General features: G+C 42.3%; 1 protein-coding gene across 5 annotated transcripts in view; it reads right to left on the reverse strand.

Annotated features, from left to right (window-relative positions):
• Positions 1 to 12709, reverse strand: part of CNKSR3 (CNKSR family member 3) — a 105922-nt gene that overhangs the window by 35410 nt on the left and 57803 nt on the right. For 3 of the 5 annotated variants that reach the window (XM_069598750.1, XM_069598746.1, XM_069598749.1), the window contains exon 2: positions 7004 to 7167. In XM_069598750.1, the coding sequence (XP_069454851.1) occupies positions 7004 to 7167 (164 nt within the window). Of the gene's footprint in view, positions 1 to 6987; positions 7168 to 12709 lie in introns of all 5 variants that reach the window. The other 2 variants (XM_069598747.1, XM_069598748.1) reach the window with 1 other exon arrangement.

Raw genomic sequence — 12709 nt, forward strand, 5'->3', positions numbered from 1 at the left:
ACCCTGGATCCAGCCCAAACTTAACCCCTCTGACTTCTATCCTGACCCGCTCCATCCCTGTGATGTGTTAGAAGCTTCCTTGACAGGCTTCAGCCACCTGGAACCTCACCCTTCTGGAAGGCCAGCAGACTTTCTTTGGATCTGATTGCTGCTTTTGTCCCACCTGCGTTTAGCCTGTCTTTTAGCCCCTCCTCTGTTACCGCCTTCTCCTCTGTTACAGCCTTCATTTCTTTTTTTTTCCGCTTTTTTATTTTTTAAATTATGAAAGCATGATAACATTTACAGGAGCCTTGGAAAACACAGAACAAAGTTACATATGCTGCTAAGTCGCTTCAGTCGTGTCTGACTCTGTGCGACCCCATAGACGGCAGCCCACCAGGCTCCCCCGTCCCTGGGATTCTCCAGGCAAGAACACTGGAGTGGGTTGCCATTTCCTTCTCCAATGCATGAAAGTGAAAAGTGGACGTGAAGTCGCTCAGTTGTGTCCAACCGTCAGCGATCCCATAGACGGCAGCCTTCCAGGCTCCTCCGTCCATGGGATTTTCCAGGCAAGAGTACTGGAGTGGGGTTCCATTGCCTTCTCCGAAAGTTATATACAGTTCCTCTATATATTATGATTGTATTTTAAGTGGTAAAATAAGATGTTTTTAGTTGGAGTTTCAATTTCAAACTCTCAAAAATTATTAGAATTAATATACAGAAAAGTAGAAGGATATAGCAGACCTGAAAAGCACCATGAACCAATTCAACATAATTAAGACTCACACACTTTTCACACAACAGTAGGATACAAATTCCATTCTAGTTACCATAGACTATACACTAGGAGACAGACACTGGAACACATCCAGGGACATTAAATAAGGTATAAAATTTTCATGGTCTAAAGGTATTGAAATTATAGTCTTTTTCTCTTACAGCCCCCCTTTCTAATGTCTCAGGGAGGGGTGAGCAATGTCCCCAAGTCAAGATACATAAAGTATAACTATACCAGGGAGTCTGTGAGAACTTTTTCTTTTGGAAAGATGAACAATGGTAAATAGTAACAATAACAACAAAAGACAATACCCTGAATGAAAACATTTCTAACTTTAATTAGATTTTACGTGATGTTTACATTTATGTGGCATCTTAACTCTTAGTAAAATTTTTTTAAAAAATTAAATTTAGATAGAGGAAATTCCCTGGTGGTCCAATAATGAGGACTCCATGCTCCCACTATGGGAGAAAGCAATGGCACCCCACTCCAGTACTCTTGCCTGGAAAATTCAATGGACGGAGGAGCCTGGTGGGCTGTAGTCCATGGGGTCGCTAAGAGTCGGACACGACTGAGTGACTTCATGTCCACTTTTCACTTTCATGCATTGGAGAAGGAAATGGCAACCCACTCCAGTGTTCTTGCTTGGAGAATCCCAGGGACAGGGGAGCCTGGTGGGCTGCCGTCTATGGGGTCGCACAGAGTCGGACACGACTGAAGTGACTTAGCAGCAGCACCAGCTCCCACTATAGGGAGCATGGGCTCAATCCCTGGCCAGGGAACTAAGATAAGATTCTGCATGCCACACAGTGCAGCCAAAAAAAATAAAAGAATTTAGACAGAAAAATTTAAGAACAAATATAAAGACAAGAACTCTTCAGCTGCATTAACTGAAAACTCGTTGCAAGTTTTTACAAAAATCTAAATTTCATAACAAAAATAAGTCTTCTGTATCAACAGGAACATTCCCTCTAAACCTTACATTCATCCATTCTTTTTTTTAACTGTCATTTTTCCAGAAACCAAAACATGGCATTGTCCTTTAACAGAGAAGACGGAAATAAAAAGATGGATTTTCACCATGGCTTTTGAAATTCAGAAAATCAGAGACTCACAACTGAATGGATTAAACAGCCACCTGACGCAGCCTGTTTGAAGGACTTGTGACTATGATTAAGAGGAACTGTTCCCTTACTCAGTTAATGATTCAGCCTGCCAACTTACGGCAGAAGTTCTGAACTAAGAGCAGGAAGCCCGGCTTTCTGCAGCCAGTGTCACCATGGATAACTTGGAACTTTTCTTACTGTACAGCATTTATTTCTTTAATTCAAAGAGGATTAAATGCACTTTAGTGTTATAGGAAATTTTAGACCTCAATCTTCTATAAAGCAACCACTCTTAACATTAAAACAAAAGAGGAATGTAGCTTGCTAACCGGTTCTTTTCATTTCCACTGAGATGAAATTTTTTTTTTTCATTTCCCACAAATCATGGGACTAGAAGGATGAACAGATGTAGCTATGACAGATTATAATTCTATTTTTAAGGTACTTTAGAGATTTTAATAGGCTTTAATAAGGTATACTTTATGATCCATAATATTTACTAATCTTAAATGTACAACACAGTGACTTTTAAGAAATGTATGTTGTCACATAAGCACCATCACAATGACAATCATAGAACACCTGCATCACCCCCAAACATCCTTCACACCACTTCACAGTCACTTTCCCTAACCCCTCATCCCCAACAACTTCTGATATTCTTCCTGTCACTATAGTTCTGCCTTTTTTTACATAGATTATGATTTTAAGAAGCAGTAAAGAAACGAACAAGGAAATGGCTACCCACTCCAGTGTTCTTGCCTGGAGAATTCCAGGGACGCGCAGGGCCTGGTGGGCTGCAGTCTATGGGGTCGCACAGAGTCGGACACGACTGAAGCAACTTAGCAGTAGCAAAGAAGAAACAAGGGAAGAAAGGAAAATCCCTTTCCTTTCCACTCCATTCCACAATAAGAAAACAAGAAACTGATTATATTAGTTCCAAAGAACTACTGTAGAAACATAATCAGGAAAGGATTATTGACTTAAGTGCCCCACAATGAAAGAGAGTAAATGAATAATTTCCCAGACCAGATTTGATCATTTTCACTAACCTTTCCCTAACGTTTGTCTCCTTCAGAAACTGCTTAATTGAAGATAAGGTATCGAGAAGGTACAAACTAAGAAATGAAATGAATCTCCAAAAATGTAGGCATGTACTGAAAACCTTCCACCAAGATCCCACTTCATTAGAAGTTAGCCATCAGGGGTCATTTCATGGTCTGGCCAGAGAAACAATAGGTGAGACGGGGGGAAAGAGGCAGTCCACTCTTCTGGTGTCATTAATTGCACACATTTTAGCTAAGGACAAATCTTACACATTTTCTCCGCTCCCTTCTTTTCCCATTCATAAGCAAGACCAAAAACGGCCAGCAAAGATTCCTCTTCTTGAGTGATTTCTCCCACAGAAAGGATAATGTTTGGTGGGGGGATAATTCTCTTGTGGCCCAGTGGTTAAGAATCCGCTTTGCAATGCAGGGGACGTGGGTTCAATCCCTGGTTGGGGAACTAGCCTCCCACATGTCTCAGAGCAATTAATTAAGCCCACTCGCCACAACTAGAGCCCACACACCCCAGTGAAAGATCCCACATGACACGAGAATCCTGCATGCCGCAACCAAGACCCCATGCACCAAATGAATACATATTGAAACTTTAAAAGATTGTTTTAAACTGTTTTGCTGAATGGTAAATGATGAATAATGGGTCATCTCTGGGGTGCACAAGTGCACAGAAGCCCCCTGGGCAGGTAGACACACCACAGGTATTTTGTTTTAAGCACATATGTAGATGGCATCACTTGATACGTGTATGAATTCCAACTCTGTTCACTTTCCTCAGCCTACTCCAGCCTTAAAAATACATCTGTCCCTCTCTTGGTCTTCAGGAAACTAGGGTCTCGTTGATCTGGCAGAGAAAATGGGTTTTGCAGTTATATTAGAACCTTTTTACTCTCCACCCAACCCTAGAGACGAATGCTGTCCAACAGAACCTTCTGCAATGATGAAAATGTTCTCCGGCTGTACTGTCCAAATATGGTAGCCACTGGCCACAAATACCTACTGAGCACTTGGAATGTAGCTGTGCAACTGAGCAACTGAATTCTACTCTTTCGTTTTAATTCATTTTCACTTAAACGGTCACATGTAGCAGCTCCTGGAAAAAAGCGGTTCTACAGCCTGTCCCAGGCACCCCCTGCCCCAGATGGAGAAAAACTGGATTCTGAACTCAGTTCTGAGAAGTGGTCTTGGTTCTGCCTCAGAAAACAAGTCTCTCTCCTAAGCCACTCTAGCCAGCCAAGGCCAGTGTCACAAAAGGGAGTTCTCCTTGTTCTGTATCCAGAATCAGAACCAGTGGCCCATCTGCTCGTTCGTTTGGGGATCTTAATAGCGGTTCCTTACTTAGGTTCCTATAAATTCTATCTGCCCTTTTCTTTCCAAAACTTTCCAGTGTTTTTGTTTTTTCCTCCCTCTCTTGCTTCTAATTCTACTCATTTCCTGTCCATCATAAAATCAACATCCACTAAACTGTTTACATAGAAATATCTCTCATAATAATACCAGGGACAATTGCAAATACATATTAACTGTCCCGGGGATGGACTATTCGAGGCAAAGAAGTTATTTAAATATACATTTATTAAATATACACTTGTTTAGATATACAAAGATCTATATGGTGTCAATGGATTAAACATGGTATTAATATAATAAACAGATGTATTATAACAATACTTTAAAAGGAGATTATAGCCAGGCTAAAGATATTTTACTGAATGCTCGAAAACCATCCCCTACTCAAAAAAAGGCACATTCATTTAAGACCCTTCCATGACCCTCCTGTCAAATGCATTCACTGGCACTCTGCTACACGAAACATGCCCAGAAAGAGTTTGAGGTCAAAACTTTGTCTACAAAGGAAATTAGAAGGAAATTGTAGGAGATAAAACACAGCTTTAGGTTCTGGCATTTCTCCAGCTTTGTTCACTTTAGTCTAATATTTTAAGAGGTAGAGAAGGAGGGGAAGCAGAGAGGCAGCTGTTATGCTAATTATCCTGCTTGATGTCCACAACCTGCCTGCAGTCCATCCTGCCTCCTCCCCTTCCATCTTGTGAATTTCAAAGTAATTTACCTGCCCTCCCAGCCCTACCGCAAAGCCAAAGAGATGATCTGAAACAGCAGAAAAAGACCAAAAAGCAATGTTCCCAGAAAGCGCAACACGAGTAAACTCAAACATGTCTTACTGTATGAAACACCTAAGTTTTATTCATAAACAGGACTAGGATATCTTCTGGGCAGCACAAAACACTTACATGTTAATACACAGCTAAATGCTGGTTCTGCTGCCTTACTCTGCGGAGCAAGGGAGGAAGTCTCCCCGAACCCGAACCCCTGCCCCATCCCTTTGACCTCTCTTTGCCCAGATACACATGATCCTGTGTGACGGGCAGCTGTGTCTAAAAGCTCGTACCAGGCTCTAGAGAAGCAGACTGGCATGCTGGTAGGGAGAGGGGCACCCTGATCGAGCTGCTCAATGCTGTCCTGGAGCCTTGGCCGCTTCCAGAACCAAGCCAGAAGGCCATGTAGCAGCTGGACCCATCCAGGAAGAAACAGGCTACTTTCCCTGGGGACTGAAGTCAAAGACAATCTCCCTGCTACTCCTGACACAGCCCCACGCATGAAGCCCCAAAAGTGTGAGGACCACAGGGGGGCCCACCTTGGGGTGGATTGATGGATGCTGGACGGGTCACCGGCTGAAGGAGGGAGGCTGGGGCCCATCTCCTACTGAGGCTCCAAACGGGAAAGTGATCACCCCTGTCCCATATGCCCATAGCACAAACCCCCTCACTCTGCTGCTACAGAGTGTAGGCTTTCACATCTAGGGGAGTGTCACTGCACAAATGGGGAAAACAGACACCGCGGTCTCCCTGGAGGTCACAGAGCCAAGAGCGTGCAGCAGAGCCTGGATTAAAATGCAAAACCCTGCCTCCCAGGCCAGCGCTCACACCACTTGGCCACAGCGTGTCCCTGGTGGCAGCTCATTCATCAACCACAATTTCCCCCGTTACTTTTCTAAACAAGTGTAGGGCATCTCAAAGCAGAAGACAAGGCTCTGCCCATTTTAAGAAGAACACGCACAATGCAGCAAGTGTTATGTAATCAACGGGACGCAACCGCCAATGGCAAGCAATCGGCAGCACATTTTTTCCCACCATTCTCAGTGATGTAATTGTATATGCCCTTGGCTCAGGTTCACAGCAGAGCAGTCTGAATGCTGCCGACTTTGTCCAAAGCAAGACAGTTAAGGAAATGGCATCCTTCGCATGGCACCACAATTGACGTGGATCCCACCCTATGCCAACCAGTTTATAAACACGATGCCCTTGGAGGTGGTGTTAGCCCACACCTAAAAGAGCTATCAATACTCCCCACATCACAGATGCAATGAAGAGTCAGAACCTGGCTGGATTTAACTCGCTCAGGTTCAAGCCAAAACTCAGTCAACTGCGAAATGTAGCTAAATTCACATTTTTTTTTTCCCCATCCAGCTGCCATTTCATAGGCTGAATATTTCAAGCACCAGCATCAGTTATTAAACTATCAAAAAAATCTGTAAAATATAAAAATGATTTTTATGTAACAAAAACAGACCCAAAAAATCAAAACCCATTTGTCATTTCAATAGAGAAGATGACATGTTCATTCAGGACCATCTTCATCTTTTTATCCTTTATAAAAGATAGGAAAATAAAATGAATACAGAGTTTTTTCCATAAAAGGAAAGCTTTTTCTGTAAAGGCCAAGAGAGCAAATATTTTCAGCTTTAAGGGGCTACACAGTCCCTGAAACAACTACCCAACTCTGCCACAGTAACATAAAAGTAGTCACAGATAACACTTAAATAAAACTTTATTTACAAAAATAGACAGCAGGCCAGATTGAAGGTGCAGGCTATTGTTTACCAGCTCTTCCTAGAAAATTATTTCTTTTCTTCCCTTCTGATATTATCTTCAGCTCATGCTCTACTTCAGTGGATCATTAAGAAAATGATGACAAGCAAGATAGCAAAACCAAGGAGATTTAAAAGGTGAGATTCTTAAAAAACCATCATTGCAGTACAGATCACCTTTTCCTGAACTAACCAGTGCACAGAGAAGGTCGACAGCCTCCAGCACAAGTTCCTGGTGTCCAATGCGTGTGACACCCAGCTCCTCAAGATCCTGGTGGGAAATCTGTAGCAGCTGCTCTCCGTTAATCTTCTCTCGTTCAAACTTGTGGACATACTGCTGCAGGCAATCATCTAACCCTACCAAGAAAGCAAAAGAGTCCATTATTGTCATTTTGTTCCCTTACTTCAAAAAATGCCCACATTTAAATCAACCTCAGGAATCACCAAGTATGCTCCCCTATTTGATGCTCCACACAATCAAGTGTGTTCTCATCTTCTTAAACAAGTTTTAGATCTAAATTTTAAATTTAAATCACAACTTAAATTTTCAGATGGATCCCACAGTTTTGACAGTTATCTCTCCATTCCCTTTCAGCTAGAAGAATAAACACTAACCCCCGGTGGTTTGAAATGCTAGTTATCTGTGCTACATATACATTCGTCTGTTGGCTAAGCAGTCTTTCTCTGGAACATCAGCCCTCTCCCAGCCCATGTGATTCCAGTGGACATGCCAATGAAGATGCTCTGCCACAGTGACTGGCCACACTGTGCTACCCACCCACAAGTGATACCTCTGCCCCACTATTTTGAAAGTTTTGAAAGTGCCAAAAACTTTCACCATTTGCCTCCTGATAAGATGTAGAAAGAGAAACAGTCCCTAATAACCATTTGGGACTATCGGATACCTGAAGGAGAAACTAAGACAAAATTAATTTCATGGTAACAAGTTACTATGGTAACTAGTAGTAACTAGTAACTAGTTCCTATGGTAACTAGTCAGAACTAACCCACCCTCCCTGAAGAGACATCTGTCTAACAGAGGGGTTCTGTCACACAGCAGCGAGGTTGTGGCCAACTATATAAACCCACCTCCACTGTGATGGCCTCGAGCCACAGGTGGCCTCCATCGCATGTGAGTCAAGCAGGCAGTGGAGGCCACACCAGCCAGCAGGTATGGAGGGTAACCATCCAGGGTACCCAGGGCAGTCTGCAAGGGGGCAGAGTCTATCTGCAGGGCACAACAGTGATAGTCCTAGAGACAAGGAGAGCCTCCTTACAACTCTGTTCCCATTTCATAGATGACTAAATCAAGGCTCACAGAAATTCTGTACCTTGTCCACAGTTACATAGCTGGTACAATGCCAAGAGAACAATTTCGTTGGCCATTTTCTTCAGCCCAATATAGAAGAAAAGAGCACAAATTCAACTCAAGATTTGTTGACTCAAGCCCCGATCCTTTTGCATTCTACCCAAAAAACATGGGACTATAAAAATTCCTCTCCAAGCATGCTCCTAAATAAGGAGTAAGGTCTAATCACAGCTATTAAAACAGAAGCCTGGAAACCTAGGGGTCCTGAGAAGGTACTTCACATTTCATTGACCCCCAAAACTGGGAGAATATGAATAAAAGACTAATCACTGTGAGTTTTACCCTAAATGACTTAGCCAGTTTTAAGCCAGATTGATTCAATAACTTACACCCTCCCCTCCTTCAGAATGTTCTCTTTCCTTGCCTGCTCTTAAGCTTTAAAAGGAATTTTTGGTCTAATTTGTCATAAATGTTTAGGACAATTATATTAAACATTTAAACCCTGTTACAGCTGAATCAATCTTCCCAAGATACATATGCTGAAGTTCTAATCAGCAGTACCTCAGAACATTACTGAACTTGGAGGTAACGTTTTTAAAGAGTTCATTAAGTCAAATGAAAAGTTATGGCCAACCTAGATAGTATATTGAAAAGCAGAGACATTACTTTGCCAACAAAGGTTCGTCTAGTCCAGGCTATGGTTTTTCCACTGGTCATGTATGGATGTGAGAGTTGGACTGTGAAGAAAAGCTGAGCACCGAAGAATTGATGCTTTTGAAGTGTGGTGTTGGAGAAGACTCTCACGAGTCCCTTGGACTGCAAGGAGATCCAACCAGTCCATTCTAAAGGAGATCAGCCCTGGGTTTTCTTTGGAAGGAATGATGCTAAGCTGAAGCTCCAGTACTTTGGCCACTTCATGCAAAGAGTTGACTCACTGGAAAAGACTCTGATGCTGGGAGGGGTTGGGGGCAGGAGAAGGGGACGACCGAGGATGAGATGGCTGGATGGCATCACCGACTCGATGGACATGAGTTTGAGTGAACTCCGGGAGCTGGTGATGGACAGGGAGGCCTGGTGTGCTGCGATTCATGGAGTCGCAAAGAGTCAGACATGACTGAGCGACTAAACTGAACTGAACTGAAGTCAAACGAGGTCACATGGGTGAGCCCACACCCAATATGAAGGAGGAAATAGAAACTGACTCCAGTATTCTTGCCTGGAAAATCCCATGAACATAGGAGCCTGGTGGGCTACAGTTCATGACGTCACAAAGAGTCAGACACGACTGAGCGACTAAGCACAAAAACCCAGTATGACTGGTGTTCTTATGAGAAAAGGAGACATACACACCCAGAGAAGAGCACGTGAAGACATATAGGGGAAGGTCTCTACAAGCCAGGAAGAGAGGCCTCAGAAGAAACCATCTCTGCGAATACTATGATCTCAGACTTCTGGCCTCCAGAATTTGGAGAAATTAAATTCCTGTTGTTTCAGCCACCCAGTCTGCGGGGCTTTGTTATGACAGCTCTAACAAACCAACACAAACCTACTGATACTTTACTTCATGTTCATCCACACGTGATAAACTTTTTCCTAAAATAAACAAGGCCCAATGACCAACAGAATTACAATTCACGTTTACCGTGCCAAGCAAGTTCTTTGCTCAAAATATGAGAATAAGACCGGCTCACATTATTTCTCATGTGCAGAATAAACTAGTCCATTACACTTAAAGTGAAGGACCACATGCACCATAGGTGTTCATAAAACTCTATCCTTTAATAATAAGTAGAAATAAAGATGAGGCCGGATTTTTCCCTTTCAACTATGAAAAGTTTCACTGAAGAAACAAGATTTTGGAAACAGCTTCAGAGCATTAAGGAAATATTTTGGACACAAAGAAGGCTGACATAGAAGATGTAAAGATGTTTCTGGATAGGACGAGAGAGAAGTGAAGAAAACAGCAGAACATTTGCCTGCAAAAGGTCCAGAATCTCCTTGAGGATTCAGAGGACTATAAATGATTTGACCTCAACTAATCAAAAGATCCTCAAGATGTAGTAGAATTACCAAGTAGAAACACCATGTGGTTACCTGCCCAAATACAGAATCTAGAGCGACTTAAAGACTCCCCACTGTGGAAGCAATCTAAATGCCCATCAAAAGACAAATGGATAAAGATGTGATACACACACACACAATGGAATATTCAGTTCAGTCACTCTTTGCGACCCCATGAATTGCAGCACGCCAGGCCTCCCTGTCCATCACCATCTCCCAGAGTTCACTCAGACTCACGTCCATCGAGTCAGTGATGCCATCCTGCCATCTCATCCTCTGTCGTCCCCTTCTCCTCCTGCCCCCAATCCCTACCAGCATCAGAGTCTTTTCCAATGAGTCAGCTCTTCGCATGAGGTGGCCAAAGTACTGGAGTTTAAGCTTTACCATCATTCCTTCCAAAGAACACCCAGGACTGATCTCCTTTAGAATGGACTGGTTGGATCTCCTTGCAGTCCAAAGGACTCTCAAGAGTCTTCTCCAACACCACAGTTCAAAAGCATCAGTTCTTCGGTGCTCAGCTTTTCTTCACAGTACCACTCTCACATCCATACATGACCACTGGAAAAACCATAGCTTTGACTAGACGAACCTTTGTTGGCAAAGTAATGTCTCTGCTTTTCAATATGCTATCTAGGTTGGTCATAACTTTCCTTCCAAGGAGTAAGCGTCTTTTAATTTCATGGCTGCAATCACCATCTGCAGTGATTTTGGAGCCCCAAAAAATAAAGTCTGACACTGTTTCCACTCTTTCCCCTTACTCGGCCATAAAAAAGAATGAAATAATGTCATCTGCAGCAACATGTATGAACCTAGAGATACTAAGTGAAGTAAGTCAGAGAAAAGCAAATAAATTATATCACTTTTATGTAGAATTTTTTTAAAAAGGTACGATGAACTTTGAAAGAGACTCATGAAAACAAAGTTACAGTTACCAAAGGGGAAGGGATAAATTAAGAATTTTGGATTAATAGACACAGTACTATAAATAAATAACCAAGAAAGACTTACTGTATAGCACAGGGAACTATATTCAACATCTTATAATAACCTACAATGGAAAAGACTCTGGATAGGAATAGAAATATACGTATATATATGTATAACTGAATCACTTTCCTGCACACTCGAGACTAACACACCATTGTAAATCAACTATACCTCAATAAAAAACTTTAAAAATAAAAAGGCTTTCCCCTCAAGGGACACATATATTGAATATGCTATGTTTTAAATAGTATTGTCTCCGGTTTTATTATTCCAGTACATCATGGCCTATTGTTCAGTTATCCTATTGTTTAGAATACAATTAAACATTCACAAACAGCCAAATCAAACTATTATGCAGTCCCACAAAGCAGGGGAAAATCCCCAATTTAAAATGAACCGGTTTTAGAATTTGTAATACACCTTGCACTTTAACTTATTTGTCAAATGTATCTATTTACCAGTTCTTTGCTTCAAGGAACTTACAGAAAGTCTAGCAGGGCTGAGAGAAAGACATAATGACACAAAATTAGATTAAAGACATTTCATTTATACAAATTAAATTAAACACACAATTCAATGTGAAAAGAACCACGAAGGAAAAGGATAGGGTTCCCACAGAATGGAAGCCGCAGGGAGAGACACCCAGACACCCCCTTATCCTTAAACCTGCAAATAATCCTACACTCTCAAAGAAATCCCAAAGGCAAAAAGGAAAAAAAACAAACATCTCATGATTTTTAAAAATACTATTCTCTGATTTATATCAGAAAAGCCGAGAGGGCAGCAGTTAAGAGCCCAAGTCCAATCTCAGTCCACTTCCTGCTAACTGGGTACCTGGAGCAAGTTTCCCAGTTGGCTCACTTGTAAAACAGAGATAATAACACCACCTACCACCCAACTTTATCCTTCTGAATAACTGTTCTTTGTCACCCCGTTTTGTCAAGGTCTGTTGGCCTTAATTTTAAAGCTGGTTGATACAAGTGGTTTAGGTGCAACAGTCAGTTTCGGCAATAACACCATGTTTGTTTGAAACACAGGGTGTACTGAGTTTTAGCTCAGTTAAAGGACTGGGGAATACTTTTTGCTTTATCAGACAAGCCCTTGACCCACTGGCCTTTCTTAATGAGTCAAAAGAACAACCAGCATCTCTAGAAGGAGAAAAGGAGGTGATTCTGTTGCTGACCACCGTGTTTGGTCTCCCTAATCAATAGAAATTGATAAGAGATCAGACAAGAAATTCAGGAAAGGCTTTATTGGGGCCCCTGTTGCAGCAAGGGGAGCAAAAACAGGTAACACATCCCCTTGCTCCCTCCCCGAGGCAGGCAAGCTGGTTCCTTACATGGAGGGAGGGTAGGGGCGGGTCCAGGGGAGGTTTGGAGGGGAGGCTTAGGCGGTTTGCCCACCACTTTGGTGCTGCTGTGTGCTGGAGGCAAGCGCAATACCCGTTTTGCTCCCAGCTCCCAGCTCTTCCGAAGTGGCAGTTGGGAGTTTTTGTCTTTTTGTATCTTATTGTCCATAACTTGCCCCAATTGGGCACGCACA

This window comes from Ovis canadensis, chromosome 8, assembly GCF_042477335.2.
Source record: "Ovis canadensis isolate MfBH-ARS-UI-01 breed Bighorn chromosome 8, ARS-UI_OviCan_v2, whole genome shotgun sequence".
NCBI classification, from domain to species: domain Eukaryota; kingdom Metazoa; phylum Chordata; class Mammalia; order Artiodactyla; family Bovidae; genus Ovis; species Ovis canadensis.